Source organism: Nilaparvata lugens, chromosome 3 (assembly GCF_014356525.2).
Source record: "Nilaparvata lugens isolate BPH chromosome 3, ASM1435652v1, whole genome shotgun sequence".
In the NCBI taxonomy this organism is placed as follows: domain Eukaryota; kingdom Metazoa; phylum Arthropoda; class Insecta; order Hemiptera; family Delphacidae; genus Nilaparvata; species Nilaparvata lugens.
This window is the reverse complement of record NC_052506.1, coordinates 1157239-1179691: the sequence shown is the minus strand read 5'-3', so window position 1 is coordinate 1179691 and position 22453 is coordinate 1157239. Positions and strand designations below refer to the sequence as shown.

General features: G+C 35.8%; 1 protein-coding gene across 1 annotated transcript in view; it reads left to right on the top strand.

The window, feature by feature from the left end:
• Positions 1-6: 6 nt before the first annotated feature.
• The window catches only part of LOC120350703, a gene marked incomplete at its 5' end in the record, with an annotated part of 35259 nt that continues 12812 nt past the window's right edge, over positions 7-22453 (top strand). Inside the window, 8 exons of the mRNA XM_039425288.1 lie at positions 7-108; positions 5978-6207; positions 12383-12550; positions 14413-14689; positions 15764-15998; positions 18359-18588; positions 19778-19863; positions 22161-22264. Of these exons, the coding sequence (XP_039281222.1) occupies positions 7-108; positions 5978-6207; positions 12383-12550; positions 14413-14689; positions 15764-15998; positions 18359-18588; positions 19778-19863; positions 22161-22264 (1432 nt within the window). The remainder of the gene's footprint in view (positions 109-5977; positions 6208-12382; positions 12551-14412; positions 14690-15763; positions 15999-18358; positions 18589-19777; positions 19864-22160; positions 22265-22453) is intronic.

Here is a 22453-nt window from a genome sequence, read left to right as displayed (position 1 = left end):
CACTTGACTCAGACAACCTCAGCCTCGGCCTCAGCTTCCTCGCCGACACTCGTCAACGGCACAGACGCCAACGCAACGCCTGGTGTGGTCACTGTCATCGATATTCAGGTGAGTCACGCTGGAACATTCAAGATACATTTATATTGACCATTTATTTATCTATTATAAAAGAAAGTAGCCTGAATATCAGGCTACAATAAAAGCAAAAGGCAGGTCATATATATTGTATTTTATCTTTAGGGCTACTTTTAATATAAATAAAATAATAAATCTGAGTACCTTTTTAAATTATTTTGTCACGACATGTTTCGGCTACTAATAGTCTACCATTTCGTTTTTTCTCTTGAAAATGACATTAGTAGCCGAAACATGTCGTGAAAAAATAATTTAAAAAGGTACTCAGATTTATTATTTTATTTACTAGTAGTTCTGTGAACAGTACACGTCAGGCAGTATTCTCATCCAAAAGTAACTAATTGAAACTATAGACCTTATATGGAAATACAGCAATAGACTGGCTTCTCCACAAATCTGTGTAATCACTTGTCAGCTGATTTATGATGAATAATTCTATAGTCTGATTTTTACTCTAATATTTGCGAATGAAGGAGGCTCGTTTTTCCTTTTATATTATCCTTGGAATGCAAAATTTCCAAAAACCTTGTATATACGTCGACGCGCAATTAAAAAAGGAACATACCTGTCAAATTTCATGAAAATCTATTACCGCGTTTCGCCATAAATGCGCAACATATAAACATATGAACATATAAACATTAAGAGAAATGACAAACCGTCGACTTGAATCTTAGACCTCACTTCGCTCGGTCAATAAATTACCGCTGTGTTCCCGGAATCTTAGTATATGTGCCTTCAAAACAAACTGTGAAATGATGCTTTTAGAGAACCCATTGAAGTACAGTGTTGGAGAGCTTTTTGATCTCCCTTGTGATATTGTAAATAGTTTCTTTCAATATGACTGATTTGTTTGTTATATTGAATTATTGTTGTGTTAGATTGATTAATGTTTATAAGTTTTTGCAATATGTATTCGTTATATTGAAATTTATACTTTAGAATGTACCGTATTCCATATTGTAATCCATATATATTATGTGACATGACCCACAATACTATTTCAAGTATTTATCGGCTAATAAAAATTTCTATTCTATTTTTGAAACATAGTAGTTCATTTTGTCGCCCACCATGGAGCCGCTATAGTCAGGTCCACGTTATAATGACAGTGTTTAATTAGCAATGGCATTGCTATCCTTGTCTATCATTCAACAAAGCGGATAGCGCTATCTCTTTCTCGCTTTGCTCTGTTGCCAGATCGTCTTTTAACAATGTAGAATTAATATTTAATCAACAAAATATTTCATCTTAATTATGAAATTATTGAAAAATATAATTTCTTGCTTAATAAAATATAATTGATTATTTTAAACGAGAATGAAGAGTTAATATAACATCAATAAATCTGTATCAGCTACCGTCTATAGAAGGCATTGACAAGACAGAGTATCGGCAACGTGGAACTCATTATAGTGACATTGGCCTTGCACGCATTATAGTCATACTCATTATAGTGACAGTGGCATTGCACGCATTATAGGTCATACTCATTATAGTGACATTGCCTTGCACGCATTATAGTCATACTCATTATAGTGACAGTGGCATTGCACGCATTATAGGTCATACTCATTATAGTGACATTGGCCTTGCACGCATTATAGGTCATACTCATTATAGTGGCATTGGCCTTGCACACATTATAGGTCATACTCATTATAGTGACAGTGGCATTGCACGCATTATAGGTCATACCCATTATAGTGACATTGCCTTGCACGCATTATAGGTCATACTCATTATAGTGACATTGGCCTTGCACACATTATAGGTCATACTCATTATAGTGACAGTGGCATTGCACGCATTATAGGTCATACCCATTATAGTGACATTGGCCTTGCACGCATTATAGGTCATACTCATTATAGTGACATTGGCCTTGCACGCATTATAGGTCATACTCATTATAGTGACATTGGCCTTGCACACATTATAGGTCATACTCATTATAGTGACAGTGGCATTGCACGCATTATAGGTCATACTCATTATAGTGACATTGCCTTGCACGCATTATAGGTCATACTCATTATAGTGGCATTGGCCTTGCACACATTATAGGTCATACTCATTATAGTGACAGTGGCATTGCACGCATTATAGGTCATACCCATTATAGTGACATTGGCCTTGCACGCATTATAGGTCATACTCATTATAGTGACATTGGCCTTGCACACATTATAGGTCATACTCATTATAGTGACAGTGGCATTGCACACATTATAGGTCATACTCATTATAGTGACATTGGCCTTGCACGCATTATAGGTCATACCATTATAGTGACATTGGCCTTGCACACATTATAGGTCATACTCATTATAGTGACATGGCCTTGCACGCATTATAGGTCATACCCATTATAGTGACATTGGCCTTGCACGCATTATAGGTCATACTCATTATAGTGACATTGGCCTTGCACGCATTATAGGTCATACTCATTATAGTGACATTGGCCTTGCACGCATCATAGGTCATACTCATTATAGTGACATTGGCCTTGCACGCATTAGAGGTCATACTCATTATAGTGACATTGGCCTTGCACGCATTAGAGGTCATACTCATTATAGTGACATTGGCCTTGCATGCATTATAGGTCATACTCATTATAGTGACATGGCCTTGCACGCATTATAGGTCATACTCATTATAGTGACATTGGCCTTGCACGCATATAGGTCATACTCATTATAGTGACATTGGCCTTGCACGCATCATAGGTCATACTCATTATAGTGACATGGCCTTGCACGCATTATAGGTCATACTCATTATAGTGACATTGGCCTTGCACGCATTATAGGTCATACTCATTATAGTGACATTGGCCTTGCACGCATTATAGGTCATACTCATTATAGTGACATTGGCCTTGCACGCATTATAGGTCATACTCATTATAGTTACATTGGCCTTGCACACATTATAGGTCATACTCATTATAGTGACAGTGGCATTGCACGCATTATAGGTCATACTTGTTTAAATATCTTAATAAATTCTTAGCCATTTGAAGCAACCATCTTTATTTACGTAGATAACAAACTAAACTCAGTAAACAACTTATTATTTTATCAAACAGTTATCATGTGATTAAGTAACATCACATGATATACAAACATCTTCCCCTTTTACTTTCTCAAACATTTCCTTTTTCAACCTTTCCTTTGATTTCATCGTCTTCTTAATAACCTCTCATTTCTTCTTAATATTCTTCCACTATTGGACTTCACCACATAGGACCGTGGGGCATCAGCTTCATTAATAACTACTCCAGGCTCCCATAATTTTGTTCTCCAATCTTGGATATAAATGGGCTGATTTTCTTTGAAATAAGATACATGTTTCCGTGACTGCTTATCGTATGTTCCTTTCTGTTGAAATTTATGGTTCTTCATTTGCACTGCTATTTCTTCCCGAGGAAGTTGATGAAGTTTCAAACTATCTTGATGATAAGGGAACTTTGTTCTTATCATTCGACCAAACATTAACTGAGCAGGAGAATAATTGAGAAGAAATGAGAGGTTTTTAAGAAGACGATGAAATCAAAGGAAAGGTTGAAAAAGGAAATGTTTGAGAAAGTAAAAGGGGAAGATGTTTGTATATCATGTGATGTTACTTAATCACATGATAACTGTTTGATAAAATAATAAGTTGTTTACTGAGTTTGTTTTCCTTTTATCATACTTGGAAACTGGGTGCACTTCCTTTCGAGACTTTTCTTCATTTATTGACTTCTCATGTTTTTCACCTATTTCAACACTGCGACAATAATCAATTATTTTCTCCAACGAGGCGTTGTCTCGCAACACACGTTGTTGCATTTCTTTCGACCTTAAATATTGTATATGAGTTATTTTACTATTTCCCCAAAAGAAGATGCTGTAGCGTATTAGGGCTAAAAAATATCCATGATACACCTTCTGAGCTGTCTTTATAGTGGATGCAGTCCTCACAGTTCTCAGCGCAAAAAGTGCATGATAGAGCTGTTTTGTAAGTCTTTCCAAGTGTTACTGAATACAACAGTAAGTCTTAGAATAAGTAAAGCCTAAGTATTTTATTTGATTTGTGATTGCATTCGTAGATGGCTGGCGTTCGCCGACAAACGCCTTGTGTCGTGGTGGCGTTCGGTGGGCGGATGCGACGAGGGAGGCGCCCATGGCTCGTACACGGCAAGCGTGCTGCACGCGGCCAAGTCACTCGGCAAGGGACTGCGAGGCCTCAGTGCACACTTGACTCAGACAACCTCAGCCTCGGCCTCAGCTTCCTCGCCGACACTCGTCAACGGCACAGACGCCAACGCAACGCCTGGTGTTGTCACTGTCATCGATATTCAGGTGAGTAACGCTGGAACATTCAAGATACATTTATATTGACCATTTTATTTATCTATTATAAAAGAAAGTAGCCTGAACATCAGGCTGGCAATAAAAGCAAAAGGCAAGTCATATATATTGTATTTTATCTTTAGGGCTACTTTTAATATAAATAAAATAATAAATCTGAGTACCTTTTTAAATGATTTTGTCACGACATGTTTCGGCTACTAATAGTCTACAATTTCGTTTTTTCTCTTGAAAATGACATTAGTAGCCGAAATATGTCGTGACAAAATAATTTAAAAAGGTACTCAGATTTATTATTTTATTTACTAGTACTTCTGTGAACAGTACACTTCAGGCAGTATTCTCATCCAAAAGTAACTAATTGAAACTATAGACCTTATTATGGAAATACAGCAATAGACTGGCTTCTCCACAAATCTGTGTAATCACTTGTCAGCTGATTTATGATGAATAATTCTATAGTCTGATTTTTACTCTAATATTTGCGAATGAAGGAGGCTCGTTTTTCCTTTTTTATCCTTGGAATGCAAAATTCCCAAAACCTTGTATATACGTCGACGCGCAATTAAAAAAGGACATACCTGTCAAATTTCATGAAAATCTAATACCGCGTTTCGCCATAAATGCGCAACATATAAACATATGAACATATAAACATTAAGAGAAATGACAACCGTCGACTTGAATCTTAGACCTCACTTCGCTCGGTCAATAAATTACCGCTGTGTTCCCGGAATCTTAGTATATGTGCCTTCAAAACAAACTGTGAAATGATGCTTTTAGAGAACCCATTGAAGTACAGTGTTGGAGAGCTTTTTGATCTCCCTTGTGATATTGTAAATAGTTTCTTTCAATATGACTGATTTGTTTGTTATATTGAATTATTGTTGTGTTAGATTGATTAATGTTTATAAGTTTTTGCAATATGTATTCGTTATATTGAAATTTATACTTTAGAATGTACCGTATTCCATATTGTAAACCATATATATTATGTGACATGACCCACAATACTATTTCAAGTATTTATCGGCTAATAAAAATTTCTATTCTATTTTTGAAACATAGTAGTTCATTTTGTCGCCCACCATGGAGCCGCTATAGTCAGGTCCACGTTATAATGACAGTGTTTAATTAGCAATGGCATTGCTATCCTTGTCTATCATTCAACAAAGCTGATAGTGTTATCTCTTTCTCGCTTTGCTCTGTTTCCAGATCGTCTTTTAACAATGTAGAATTAATATTTAATCAACAAAATATTTCATCTTAATTATGAAATTATTGAAAAATATAATTTCTTGCTTAATAAAATATAATTGATTATTTTAAACGAGAATGAAGAGTTAATATAACATCAATAAATGTGTATCAGCTACCGTCTATAGAAGGCATTGACAAGACAGAGTAACGGCAACGTGGAACTCATTATAGTGACATTGGCCTTGCACGCATTATAGGTCATACTTATTCATGTTATACAGGGCAACTCGTGGCAGAACGGAGGTGGTGGAGCGGGCGCCCTTGGCGAGAACATAGTGGCGCACTTTGTCGCCCACCACATGGAGCCGCTAGTGGCGTTGGCCTTCGACCCGAGTGGCATGCTGCTGTTGACAGTTGACAAGCGAGGCCACCGCTTCCATTTGTTTCGCATTCAGCCACATCTCAGTGGATCCAGTATGAGCGAGGTGCATCAGCTCTATACGCTTTACAGGTCTGTATCAAACAAACTATCACAAACCAGCTAGCCCGGCGAACTTCGTACCATCAAATAGTTGATGCATCTCATGACAAACTTTAGCTGGATGCACACATCAAAATCTATAACCCATACTAACAATCCTCAAATCCAGACCATCCTATTATTTTTTATTGACCAAATAATCAGTTCAGCATACTCTTCCATGTGCGTGTACGATAAAATCATAACTGACAAATTAATTGATCACGCATATAATTAATTGGGAATTTTCCCAAATTCCTTTTTCCTTTTCCCGACAAATGAGGAAGAAATTATCAAAACAATTAAAGACCTCAAATCCAGCTCAGCACCAGGAATTAATAACATAAATAATAGCTGTCTAAAAATCATTGCCCACTATATTGCTAAACCTTTAAAAATTATAATTAATAAATGCTTTGAAGAAGGTTTCTTTCCGGAGGAGTTCAAGGTGGCTAAAGTCATACCTTTACATAAATCGGGAGATGTTGACGATCCCAATAACTACCGCCCAATAAGCTTGCTAAGTGGATTTTCAAAGATCATGGAAAAGCTTATTAAAAAGCGGCTAGTACAATACATGGTTGTGAGTAAGGTGATTCACCCTAACAGTTTGGATTTCAAGAAGGAAAAAACACAGAAGACGCTATTTCGTTATTAGTAAAAACTTTAACTGAAAATTTTAGTAATAATAAAAATCTATTGCAATTTTTATTGACTTGAAAAAAGCATTCGATACTGTCCCACACACCAAACTGTTGGAAAAGCTCAATAGAATTGGAATTCGAGGTTTGTCCCTGAAACTTTTTACAAGCTACCTTGAAGGACGCTCTCAAATATTATCAATTGAAAATAAATCGAGTACTGAAAATCTTTAGATTACGGCTTACCGCAGGGGACTGTACTCTCACCAATTTATTCATACTATACATTAATGACCTCCTGAATCTCGACTTGCAAAATGGTCAAACAATCTCATTTGCCGACGACACCACTTTAGTTTTTTCGGGTGATAACTGGGAGAGTACTAAAATATCAGCTGAGAAGGGTATTTCCAGGGTCAAGAACTGGCTTGACTATCATACCCTGACTCTGAATCATAAAAAATCTTCATTCATGACCTTCACACCAAATGCTGCTACTCAACCTGTAAACCGAATAAACTTGAAATTCATAATATCAAATGTAATAAAATAGGTTTGAATGATTGTGACTGTCCTAAACTAGAGGACTCTAAAACCGTTAAATACCTGGGAATAATTGTTGACCGTCATCTGAGATGGGATTCCGAGATCCAATCTCTATGTCACAAGGTCAAGTATCTAACAAATAAATTTTACAAAATGAGCCAGTTGAAAATGCAACAAATTACTAGAATGGCCTACTTTGCTTACGCACAATCTGTGTTGCAATATGGAATTAGGGTATGGGGGGGTACTGCTGAATGTCATATAAACAAGATCTTCAATGTTCAAAAACATATAATAAAAGTGGCACTAAGCAAACCAAGGCTGTATCCTACTTGAATTCTCTTCCAGGAATCTAACATACTTACAATCAAACAGCTCTACTTGAAAAATTTAATTTCATATTTATTAAAAAACAAAAATCTTTTCAATACCCGAATAACTCCATATAACACGCGCCAAACTTACAGGAGATCTGACTTACCTGAAACTAATCTAACAGTATGTAGAATGCAATTTCCGTATAGATGTGACAAACTAGTAAATATTATACCACAAGACTTCATATCAGACAATCAAAATTGCTATAAGAGAAAAGAAATCTTATCATGGATCAAAACATCACCTGACGTTTTCAGTAATCAAAGGCAGTAGCTTATAACAAATTCTAAATTTACGTTTCTCCACTCACCTCTTCTCATCACCAGTTGACTTGTGCATTCACTGTGCTTCTTCTCTTTCTCAGGTTTTCCCTCTTATATTGTAAAAAAAAACTGTTCTTCATTTCACTCTGTATTTCAAATTTATTTTACCATTAGGCTATTCTTAGTCATTATTATATTCTATTTTATAAATATTTTATCTTTTCTACGTTTCTCAATCTTATATTCTCTTACTCATGCTCGCGAACAGACGAAAGTCTTGCGAGCTACACATTCTTTTGTACTCTTTATTTATTTTGTATTTTTGTGTATTTAAACTATGTAAAATGTGCAAAGAATGAATAAATTGAATTGAATTGAATTGAATTGAAATTGAATCGACGTGTAGTTTAATCTATGCTATCTTTTTGCATAAATCACTCATGTGCTTCCCCGTTCACTCCTTTTACTCACTCAAAATATGCAGGGGATTCAAAACTCTTATAAAAAATCCAATGCGTGACCTTGGAAGATAGCTGGAAAATTAATTGCTTCACAAACTTTTTAAATAAATTGGTGAGTGACAATGAACCCTGATGTCGAAATTATAATTGGGGAATCAAGGGTGTGATAAAAATCAATAGTATAAAATTGATTACTTTTATCAGTAATAACTTCAAATACCGACTTTAATTAAAAACTTGCAGGTAACTCGTGCTCCACAAGGGTCCAAATAAAAACTTGACCTACCGAAATCTTGAAGAATTGAAAACAGGCCTATAATCATCCTTGATAAATCAAGTATATTGAAAAAGATCGATTAATAATAATTCTGAATAAGTAACTGAATATATGTGACTAATAACTGAAATAGCCTATGTAATAACTGTAACTAATATAAATGTAACTGGATCGGGGGATTTTTATGGATTTAATTTATATAGATAATTTATCCAACTTCAAAATGAATAATTTACTAAAAATCAATTAATTCTAAACACCGAAGACAGCACAATTATTCGAAACAAAGCAATGTATTTAACCTGAGGCCGCACTGCTGGATGGTTACACACAACAGTCATTTTGTTTCTAGTTGGGGCGTTTAGAATAAAATACATGAGTGGTTATGGAGCAGCACACACTCTTGTCTACTATCCATTGACGGCTGTTGTATGACGCAATGATTATAACAGCTGATTTTTATTTCTGTGTATGGCCAGCTCACAAATCTTCTCCCATAAGGATTACATGTAAACTTTGAATGACCATAGGAAAGAGTCCTGAAGTCGGATTATAAACTTGATAGGCCATAAACCTGGTCCTGAACATAACGAACACAGCTAAAAAAATCATCAAATTCGGTGCATTCATAAAAAAGTTATTGAATGTCAAAATTCGAGGCTCGATTTTTATTAATTCATATAGATTACACGTTTCTCCATGTTAAGTTGCTACCTTCTTGATGGTTAATGTACCCTTCTATAAGTGCATAATAATATTATGCACTTCTTACCCTTCTATAAGTGCATAATAATATTATGCACTTATAGAAGGGTACAGGTTAGGTTAGGTTAGGTTAGGTCAGGTTAGGTTAGGTTAGGTTAGATATAATGCCAATTTGTGATTGGGCAATTAATACTCACAGTTCACAGTTGAGTGGATGCTTCCTATTGGCAGGAAGTAGACGAGCAGAATGCTTTCAAAGAATAAATATTACAAGATATAAAATAAAACTGCAACTAAACTGAATAATTGACAGATCTTCCGCTCTCTCTCGCGCATGAGTAATATTACCTCGTATTTTGTGACACGGGTTAAGATCTTACGGGTTTGTATTTTGGTCTCACTATTTAGAAATATTGTTTCCAATCAAGATACTGAGAGGTTAGGTTAGGTTAGGTTAGGTAAGGTTAGGTTAGGTTAGGTTAGGTTAGGTATAAATATATTAGGTATAATATAATTAGGTATAAATATATTAGGTATAATATAATTAGGTATAAATATATTATCATTTGTATAAATATAGCCTAAGAAGATATGCCCATGGTATAGGACGTTTATGATCCAAATTTCACTGTTAACACAAGCTGATAATAGTATCTCAAAATGTGCCGTTCTTACACTCTCACCCGGCCAAAACAGTAATAATAGACAGTTATCGGCTTGAGTTAACAAAAATCGGCTTGAAACTTCGGACATAAACGACCTATACCATGAGATTTCAATTCAATTTATTTTTTCACAAACACATACACTTTTAATGCAAATAAACAAAAAGAATACATGCAAACAACAACAAAGCATCAACAAATACGTGTTATAGTGAGGTCCACGTTATAATGGCAGTGAAGAAAGATAGGAGAAAAACGTTGCCAAGTATCTCCATTTTGCCACTGACTGTACACAGCTGTTACTCAATTCATCCCACTAAATTTAATCTAATAATAATTATCAAATTCCTTGATAAAATGATCAATTTAATGTCAAATTAATCAAGAAAATATATTTTTTTCATAATTTGATTTAAAAATTGGCTTTTATAACTGAGATCAGATTTTTATTTCTATACACACCTGTAATGGCGGCTAATTTAAAAAGCTGTGATACCACAATCTGAATTTTAAAACAACAGAAATTAAGTTATTTAGTAGGTATTCTATTCCAATTTCTTTTAAAAATAATAGAAAAATAGAAATCCTATTCAAAAATTCTTAATTTCAATGGATTAATTCTGAAATAACTTTTCAATATTATTTATACCGGTACGAGTAGGTCCAACCTATACGTGTAGGCTAACTGAAGCCTAGGACTGTTAGTTATCAATTTTTAAAATGTCATTTCAGGTATTTTAATTTGTGTTCTTTTACGGTAATGTCTAAATCATTTCATTGTTTCAAAAATACATTTTAAATCAATTAGGTTATTCGACTTGTGTACTCAAGTATTTTGATAGAATGAAGAAAAAAAATGGCGGCTGAGAATTGTTTGTCCACTTTTGTACAGTCACTGTCAAAAGTAAAAATAAAATATTCTGGCAAATAGACAACATTGCAAAGTGAGAGAGAGATAGTCCTATCTGTTTTGTTGTATGATAGAAAAGGACAGCAACAGTATTGTCAATTGTACACTGCCATTATAATGTGGACCTTACTATAGATGTATTATTATGCTATCTTTCCTCAAATCAAATCAAATCCATTTATTGCCAACGACAAGTATAAAACAAGTATAGGCCACGTCATAAAAATACAATCATTGTTATACATGTACATAATATCACAATTTCATCACAATTTAAAAAAATTTCATATTAAAGCTAAAATATTCATCCAGATTGTAAAAACAGTTTCTAATTAGAAAATCTTTAATTCTTAATTTGAAATCTTCCACAGCCAAGTCTCTAATGTTTAATGGTAATTGGTTAAAGAATCGAATTGCACACGCCCTAAAACTCACATGACTGGATTTGTACCGACAGTATTCATTTCTCAGGTTCAATTTACTTCTGGTATTGTGGGAATGAATTTCAGAATGACTGGAAAAGGACATAACATTAGTTTTTACGAACAATAAACATTGAAATATAAAAATACAGGGTAAACACATAATTCTAAGCTCAATGGAAAGAGGTTTGCAATGCGTAAGGGGTGGTACTTTACATATTTTTCTTATTGCCCTCTTTTGTAAAATAAACAAAGAATTAGCATCATTGTAGTTTCCCCATAATAACGTACCATAGGAAAGATGAGAGTGTACATAGCTATAGTAAACAGTAATTAGGATTTTATGAGACACTATTTCCTTCAGTCTCTTGAGCATAAAAATATCCCTTGTGACTTTTGGGATAGTGCCATCAACATGACTCCTCCACTTCATATTACTTTGTATGTTGAAGCCTAGGAATTTGACTAAATGTGGTGAATGTCGGGTTCCATAAGACACAGATAAATCCTGTGTTTTGTCTAAATTCAAAGCAAGTTTATTAGCTCTACACCAATCTGACACAAGATTCACCTTTTCTTCTAGAACAGTTTCTCTCATTTCGCTACCAGTAATTACATTTAGACATACATCATCCGCATACATGTAACACTTTGCACTCTCATCCTCAATGTTTCCTGGCAGGTCAATCATATATATTATGAATAACAAGGGTCCTAAGATTGAACCTTGCGGTCTATGCTATATAGCCTTAGGCTCTATGCTATAGGCCTAAACTAATTAAATAGCTAGAAATTTATGAATTAGTAATTCTATTAAATGGAATAACTAGTGGTTGTGCTTTTGTGTAGGTGTGGCACACATATTTGAGATAATTTGTACGTTAATATTGTTGTGTAGGGGCGATACGACGGCGCGTATCCAGGACGTGGCGTTCTCGTGCGACTCGCGTTGGGTGGCCGTGAGCTCGATGCGGGGCACAACTCACATATTCCCCATCACACCGTACGGAGGCTCTATTGGTGTACGCACACACACTACACCGCATGTTGTCAACAAATTGTCACGGTAAGCTATCACAAAACGTACAAACATTCGGCAATATTTTCTAGATTCACCCAAAGTCTCTCTTATTCTATTGCTATCTAGTCTTGAGACGAATGAGTAAATTTTAATAATAATCCTATTATATTAAGAGCAATTTCTGTATTTTGAAATTGAAATTTATTCATAACACTGACAATTTACAAACAAAAGTAAATTAACTTAACAAATCAGTACAATAATTTGGAAAAAATGAAAAACCAAAATACATAATATAATATTATCTTCTAATTCTATTTATATAAATGAAAATAATTAAAAACTAACAAAAACATTATGTAGCGTCAGAGTTATGATTAAGGTACTTCATAAGCTATTAGCTGAGTTGAAGTTACCTACTCTGAAAATTAAACTATTTGACCTTTGCAAGAGACAGAAGCCTCGAAAAAAAATTAACAGAAAATCTTTGTCTATTCACAGAAAATGAATTGAAAGGAGTGAACATTACAGAAGTTATTTATAGAAACCAATTTATCTGGTTATTTTTATATCTGGTTATTTTTATATTTGGCTATTTTTATATCTGGTTATTTTTATATTTGGATATTTTTATATCTGGTTATTTTTATACTTGGCTATTTTTATATCTGGTTATTTATGTTTTACGGATCTCGAAAACTGCTCTAACGATTTTCACGAAATTTGGAACATAGTAGGTTTATGATATAAAGATTCGATTGCACTAGGTCTCATTCTTTGGAAAACTCGCTGAACGACATTAAAAGGATAATTCATCCTTGGAACACAGATGATAATTTCGTCGTCTCTCAATTACAGAAGATGCGTATGCCTGTGTGGGATAGAGACAGAATTATTTTCAGCTGTGTAATCATAATCAATCAGCGAGAAATTTTATCTAAAGTGCGAGATAAATTACTTTTAACATGAAGAGGAGAAACCCATTTCTCCCTCCACAGTTTGTAGCGAAGACACAGACGGACATCCTGCACACAATTGGATGCGCCGTGTCATTTTGCTCCATGTTCTTGTGATGAAAACATCTCTGTAACATACACAAACCAATATACCTGCTGACCAGTACACTACTTGGAACATTGCCAGCAATAGATGGAGGGGAGTGTTGCCGCGTCGCGTTACAAAGCTCTCTCACTCAGACACAAAAGAAGGAGAATACTGCTAGGTAGTGGGAGTGATTAGTGGAGGATAGAGCATCGGTCCTCTCCGTCTTCGAGAAAGAGCCGTGTTAAAAGTAATTTATCTCGCACTTTAGCTAGACAGTTTTTAATCGATTTGATCAACATAATCTGATTTGTTGACATGACATGATAATCCTCCTAAACTAGAGTATATCATAATTTTCAAAGTTGATCATTATTTGACAGTTTCAAGTGATATTAGTGTGTTATTTTGTTTTTCAATTTGGTTCGTATATAATCTAAATTGTATTTTTTCTTGTTTTCAAATGTTTGAACAGAAAATTGAACCTGAATTCAAGTGTATGGAACATAACCTACTATCTGGACTATTTATAGTGAATGAATCAAAATTCGGGGAAAAACAGTTTTAGGCTGTGCCTGTTAGTACTAATCATTTTAAAGAATTGTGTTCGGTTTATCAAAAGTCAATAAACAAATAAGGAGCGAAGCTCGGTGCTCCGATATTTAGATTGAACAGAACTTGACAAACATCATCTGTTTAATCTAATAGAATTTATAAGGACGACCAAAAATCTATTTGTGTGTGCCTGGATTTATACTTGTTGAATGTAAAGCAAATATAAAAATCTCTCTGTGTATTATATTCTTATAAACTAGCTCTTATAGATTCAAATGTGCAAATGTGTGATTGTGTGTTTTACGGCCTAGGTTTCACCGTAGCGCAGGCCTGTCAGAGCGTCGTGACGGCGGTGGACGCAACAGCCCTGTGGGCAGTGGACACCACAGCGACGCGGGTGGGGGCGCCACGCCAGGGGTAGCTCCGCCCCTAACTCCGCCCCTGTCACAGCGCACCCTGCACCAGCACCCCCATTCACCAGTGGTGGTGCAGCCGCTAGCTCAACTGAGGCGACATCAGCCGATGCCTTCCCCGGCACAGACTTCTCAGGGCAGTCCTACGGCCAGTGGTGATTGTGAAGCCGCTCAGGTAACTATTGTAAAGTCAGCACTTGGTTTGAGAAGACCCCAACTATACGTGCGTCATTTAGCTGACACGTCTACAGAATGCATGGTCTTCAATGCCGTATCCACACTCTCGACAAGTACGTACAAATGACGACGAGCGCGAGAGTGTGGATGGCTGCTTTGCCAGCACTCTCCTTCATTTTCCTTCGCTCCGATGTTTGTCGAGCGAAGGCGAGTGGCCAGCCGAGCATCCACAAATGGTCACATTGCAGTGTGGATGGCAAGACCAACCTGGCCCCAGCAACTTGGCGATAGCGTGGACTAGGCATTATGGGGTGCATCTATCACGCTCTTATAGATTTACTCACAAGAGATAATGCATCCTGAAAACGAGCTGAAAAAATTTTGCGCGTCTATAACGCTCGTCTAGTTGGGGCCTTACATTGGTTTGCTATCCAATCGGCGCACTATGTTGAGGTTGCATCCACAAACACATTGTAGGGACTATTTTATTAAAATGGAAGATTCTCAGTGTTCCCTGTCTCCATAATTTGTAAATGTGTGTATATATTAGAAGGTGTTCACTACAGACTATTAATAAGACGCATGAATATAATACACGGCATTAGAGTACCTTCTCGGAATATCATAAATTGACTTTGTATGAAGAAAAACCCAGTTATATTGGTAGAAAGATTTACCAAGTACTACCAATTCGGTTGCGGGAAGTATTAACGATAAAAAAGTTTAAACGAAGTTTAAAATTATTCCTAAAGGAGGAATGCTTTTATAGTCTGAAGGACTATTTTGATTACTGTAATAGAGTCAAAGACAAATAGTAATTATATACTAAATATAAATTTAATGAAAAATTAATGGTGTCTCGCTTTTGCTAGCATTTTGACTTGTCTGACGCCGTTGAGGCCAACCAGACGTAATATCTATCTATCTATCTATCTATCCTTGTCTGTCATGAGACACAACAGATAGCTCTATCATTTTCTAGCGCCGCAAGTTTGCCGAGAGACTAATTCAAACTTATTTGTAGTAATATTTTGTAGAATCTTGAATGTACAATTTGATGACTGACTTCCAGGTGCGCGTAGCGGCCTGCTTTGGAGTGGCACGCGCCGCTCTGCCTCCGGGTCTGCTGCAGACGGGGAGCGGTGGCCAGTTGGGTGGGGTGGGGGGCGGTGGAGGTGGTGGTGTTGGAGGCAGTGGGGGCGGAGTGATGACGTCACAGCAGCGCAAATCTGACAGCAGCATCTATGTGATGTCGGCACCCTCAGGGGCTCTATTACAGTATGACCTGGAGCCAAGACATATCGCCGGTTAGTATTCAATGATACACAAAATACAAAAAATAATTAAAATTGAGCTGGCGAGTGGATTAGTTGTTGCATGCAATTACGGTATGACGCTATTAGGTAAAAGCAATGTACCTAGAATACAAGGTAGTGTTCATGAAAAGATGCGCAGTAACAAATTCAAATCAGGTGTTCATGTGACAATGACGTGCTCTAAAAATCTATTCTTCCTGTCTTTACAATGTTAAATTATGCGACTTTGTAAGTCTTTTTCTCAAAAAATATATAACTTTTAAAGACATTGACAACTCTTACGATTCATACAATATTTATCTTGATTGTTCTAGAGTTTCAATACTTCTAAACGGCTGAAACTTTCAGGGCATGCACATCGCGCATATTTGTTGCTCACGTATTGAAAAACCAACATGTTTTTCTGGCTCTTCTGTTAATCAAGATTTAATTTATAATAAATTTGATAAATTGATCATTGATTGAAAAATGTTGAACGTAAAAATATTCATTGTACCATTATTATATAATATTTCTCTTACAATCTTGATATCTCGTCTGTATGATATACCAGCATAATATACGGAATATACTGTATATCAGTGAATAGCACTAGTAGTTCTGTGAACAGTAGACCTCGCGCAGCTATAAACCACAACCTCCTCTAATACTATCAATCAGAGTAAATTATTCTGTGTCCTGTCGTGTCGGCGAGATATTGGTGTGTAAACAACTAATGGCTGTTTGGGTTGTTGTAGGTACCGACAATGCTAATAATTCGTTATGAACAACTATTCTACTATCATTAAAAGTTTACGGAGTTGAAAGCAGTTGCTATTTCGAGTTATCAATATATTGTGTGATATGCAATTAATAGTCCACATGACAGCTGATATTTTACCAAGTTACATTGATATATTAATTGCATGCGTCAATGCATGCAATTAATAATCCACTCGACAGCTGATTTATGATCAATAATTCTATAGTCAGATTTCTACGGTTATATTGGCGTTCGAAGGAGACTCATTTTCCTTACATATTATCCTTAAACTACAAAATTTCATAAAACCTTATACATACGTCGACGCGAAATTCAAAAAAGAAAATTCCTGTTAAATTTCATGAAAATCTATTGCTGCATTTCGCCGTAAATGTGGAACATATAAACATAAAGATAAATTATTATGTTCCTTAATGTCGAGACATTTCGAGCAGAAAACATGACATTTTCGACATGCTAGAAACTTTTTTGTTTCAAAAGATAAGTAGGTGGTGAAAGCGAGTAAGTTTCTTACAAATAATTGAAATTATTTTTTCAATTGCCAAAAGTAGTCGGAAGATCGTATTTTGGTCTCCAAGGAATTTTAAAGTTAGGAGAGCGGCTACATGGTATGCATTGTTTACCAAATTGTATGCTGAAGGCTGGCAATTTACAAGATATTTGACTGAATTATTTCAAACGCAAGCAGCTGATTGCCTCTAGAAAGGCTCTAATGAAACACTGATTGGATTATTCGAGGCGAGGTTGTCATTTTCACTATTTATAATCATGTGGCTTACAGTTGCTGAATTTTTCAATCGTTCTGTATTCTGTTTTTGTTGATCCCAGCTATTGATAGCATTTGGTGGCGCATTATTCAGCCGCTATCCTTGACTTTGAAACTCCTGAGAGGCCAAAATACGCTCTTCCGAGTACGTTTGACAATTGGAAAAATAATTTCAATTATGTGTGAGAAAATTTCTCGCTTTTACCACCTACTTATCTTTTGAAACAAAAAAGTTTCTAGCATGTCAAAAATATCATGTTTTCTGCTCGAAATGTCTCGACATTGACGAACATAATCATTAATTAAAAAATAACTATAAGTCGGATAAAAATGATCCAGACACCAATAGAAAGGAGACATTCTCCCCGGTAATTTTATATAAAATAATTATGCATTACGATGCCCCATGATTCTGGGAGAAGTAATATTCAAAAGAAAAACAATTCTTCGCGATGTTTCCAATTTTATCATAAAAGTTAAATTTCCTTCTAATCCTTCAACCCTGAAGCTTTTTCGGTACTACTAGGATATCGGGGATGATATTATCCAATTCTGACGTTGAATTGGAAATTTGAGAAAGTTACAATTTTATACGATTTGGCAACCCTGTAATTTCTTCGGATGGAGGGCCAAGTCTCAACTTATTTTACACAAACTATAGTTCTTGATTTATGTTCAGAACTTTCGAACTTTAGTTCTTGAGTTCAGAACTTTCGAGGCGTGAAGAGCGTTACAGATTTTTTCGAAAACCTGTGCATTATTTTTGAAATATTTCACTTTAGTTTTTGTAATATTTGACCCGTAATTGATTGCGTTTTGCAGGTCTATCGAAGGACCGTGTCTCCGATGACACGGCCATTGAGCTGTTGGTGGACGCCAAGGCGGAATGGCTAGTGATGTGGCCGCCCCTCTTCAACCCGGTACAACCGCCCCTCGCCGCCTCCAGCCCCTTGCTGCAAGGGGCCAACTGCCCCCTGCTACAAGGGGGCAGCAACCGCCCCCACAACCATGCCAAGCCCAATCCGCATCATGACGAGCACTGGTTGTCGCAGGTATTAGACCAAACATCGCCATCAAATTAACAAAATTTCAAAGTTTCTGGAATTAAAACCACTTCTGAAGTGGAAACTGTCATTCCATCAGTTTTATTTTTGAATATTATTTTTATGAGTTGGAAGATGAGTCGTGGAATCAAATTATTGTGTCACGTAATTGGTAAAACAATTAACGGCCGGTTTCCGAGCTCGGGATTCAGCCAAGTTCTATGCTAAATTATAAGTAGCCACTCGGCCTAAAATTTCAAAAACATAGGTATGTAAAATAAATTAATAAATAATTATTATTAGTCCCCCTATTAAAATTTCTGGTCAGAAACCAACTCCAATATTCACACAACATATTCCCAAAGTTTTATGCCGTTCTGTCAAGAGTAGTTTTCGAGTATATAGGGAACAAACAAACTAACAAACACACAAACAGACATTCATTTTTAAATATATAGAGATATGATGAGTAAAATGAAACTTGATCCCTCATCTTTAAGCCGGCTGTAAGTCCTCACTTTTACACAATTCCAATAGTGAGGCCCACGTTATAATGGCAGTGGAGAAAGATAGGAGAACAACGTTGCCGATCCTCTCTCTGTCTTGTCAATGCCTTCTTCAAACGATAGCTGATACAGGTTTATTGATGCAATATTAACACGTTTAAAATAATGATGTAATATTAACTATTCAATCTCGTTTAAAATAATCATTTATATTCTATTAAGCAAGAAATTATATTTTTCAATAATTTAATAATGAATTTCCATAATTAAGATGAAATATTTTACTAATTGTGGAAAATACTACTACTGTACATTGTGGAAAGATGATCTAGAAACAGAGCAGAGCAGAGCATAGCTCTATCCGCTTTGTTGAATGATAGACAAGGATAGCAATACCATTGCTTATCAAACACCGCCATTATAACGTGGACCTTCACTATAGGTCAAACATTACTGCTCTATTAATATTGCATTATAAATTTCAATTCAGATCATGGGAAAAAGGAATTGTTTTGAGCTTCTAGATTCAGATTGATTAATATTGGAAAATATGGATAGTGCTCAGATGTTATTAATAAATATAGTAGATGAATAATATAAATAAAAGAAGCCTCTTCTACCACACATGTATTTATTGTTTGAATGATTGGTTGATTGTGTGATTCATTGTCTGTTTGTTTGATTGATTGCAGGTGGAGATAGTGACTCATGCCGGTCCGCATAGGAGATTGTGGATGGGTCCACAGTTCACATTCAAAACTTACAGTCTCTCATCTAGGTAAGCTATAGTCAGGTCCAAGTTATTGTGACAGTATTTGATTAGCATTGGTGTTGCTATCCTTGTCTATCTGCAGACAAAGCAGTTATCGCTATCCTCTTCTACCTCTGCAACTTTGCCTGATCGTTTTCAACAATGTAGAAATAGACTTACTCAACAAAATATTTATCTCAATTATAAAAATTCAACATTCAATTATTGAAAAATATATTGGCGAATAAAATAAATGTGAAGTTCAAGACTTGCCATTTGAGAATTATTAATGACATCTTTCACTTTTTGACAATTACTTCTTCAAGATGGCTTCAAATACACTCTTGAAATCTGTGTTGACGATTCCTCATTGATCGCTGCAACATCTGCGTTTCCTGGTCCCATGATTTGTCCACCTGTGATTTTCTGTTTGTGGAGCTATCTCAAATCAAACGTTTCCACAACTTGACCAATAACTGTGGTTTAATCATAACAAACAATCCAAAATGAAATTAACAATATCCCAGCTAAAATGTTGCAGCAATCGTTCAGGAATCTCAACACAGATTTCAAGAGTGTATTCGTGCAGGAGGAAGCCATCTTGAAGAAGTAATTGTCAAAAAGTGAAAGATGTTATTAATAATTCTCAAATGGCAAGTCTTGAACTTTACATTAGTTTGAATAAAATCATTTTTACCCTTCCCATTAACGCCATAAAACGTTTTTAAAAGTTCCCGTTATTCTGTGTCACTCTGTATAATTGAAGCCGTCAATGGGCCTCACGGCTATCATACTTCAGCCAGGACCAACAGTTTTACATGCCCATCCAGTTTAACACGGGAGTAACCATGTTAGAAAATGTTGCTGATAAGTGGGTTTGAACCCGGGATGTCTGGGCTGCTACGCTATTGTGAGGTCCACATTATAATGGCAGTGTTTGGTTAGCAATGGTATTGCTATCCTTGTCTATCATCCAACAAAGCGGATAGCGCTATCTCTTTCTCGCTCTGCTCTGTTGCCAGATCGTCTTTTAACAATGTAGAATTAATATTTAATTATAATATTTCATCCTAATTATAAAAATTCATTATGAAATTATTGAAAAATATAATTTCTTGCCTAATAGAATATAATTGATTATTTTAAACAAGGATGAACAGTTAATATTACATCAATAAACCTGTATCAGCTACCGTCTATAGAAGACATTGACAAGACAGAGGATCGGCAACGTTGTTCTCCTATCTTTCTCCACTGCCATTATAACGTGGACCGGACCTTACTGTATCCACTAGACCATGGATCACTCCATTTTGTGTGTAATTTGACTTTCCTTGCCCTATTACCATAGGCACAGAGGAAAGAAACACTGTACGCTCATTCCGTGCCATAGGTAAGGAAGGAATTGCTTTCCGAAAAAATTTAAGGTACCCCAATTTCTAAATTTCTATACGTTTCAAGGTCCCCTGAGTCCGAAAAAGTGGTTTTTGGGTATTGGTCTGTATGTGTGTGTGTGTGTGTTTTGTGTGTGTGTGTGTGTGTGTGTGTGTGTATGAGTGTATGTGCGTCTGTGTACACGATATCTCATCTCCCAATTAACGGAATGACTTGAAATTTGGAACTTAAGGTCCTTACAATATAAGGATCCGACACGAACAATTTCGATCAAATGCAATTTAATATGGCGGCTAAAATGGCGAAAATGTAGTCAAAAGCAGGGTTTTTCGCGATTTTATCGAAAACAGATCTAACGATTTTGATCCAATTTATACCTAAAATAGTCATTGATAACCTCTATTAACTGCCATAGGTCTCATATCTGTAAAAAATCCAGGAGCTCCGCCCCATCTATGCAAAGTTCGATTTTGATTCCCAATTATCAGGCTTCAGATACAATTTAAACAGCAAATTCCAAGTGGAAAAGATTGAACATGAAAATCTCTACAATCAATGTTCAGTAACATTTTCACCTAAAATTGAAAATAAGCTCGAAATTCGAGAAAATGTTATTATTTCAATTGCAAACTGTTGGCAGCTGTTGGTTCTATTGAATCATTCACTATGAAGAGATAGCAGACATCGTGTGTCTCCATCGTTATTGTCCTGTCACCAGCTGGCTTGGATCTTTGAATAAATAGTAGACTTGAGATGCGCGTGAACACTAGCGTCAGGTGATCTATTTTCATAACGGCAAGGAAAGTTGTGTGAGTGCGCCACACCAGACTTTTGATATACAAACTTGTCTTTGTTGAATAAATTTGATGGTAATAAAATTTGATAGATTTATTGATTGTTTGCAATAAAATTTGATTGATTGATGACAGTGACTTGGACAAGGAGAGTGTGGAAGTGGGAACCATGCCTGTACAGTCCAACCCAATCAACGTACCAATGCGACCGCCGCTTCTCATCGAATCCGGCTCCACAAGTTAGTAATTATTTCATTGCATTTAGGTTGGTAATCACTCACATTCAACTCATTCCACCTCAATTATTATCCGCTAGACATGTATATTTTTACTTTCCTTGCCCTATTACCATAGGTAAGGAAAGTATTGCTTTCCGAAAAAAAATTTTGTACCCTAATTTCATGTTTTCTATACGTTTCAAGGTCCCC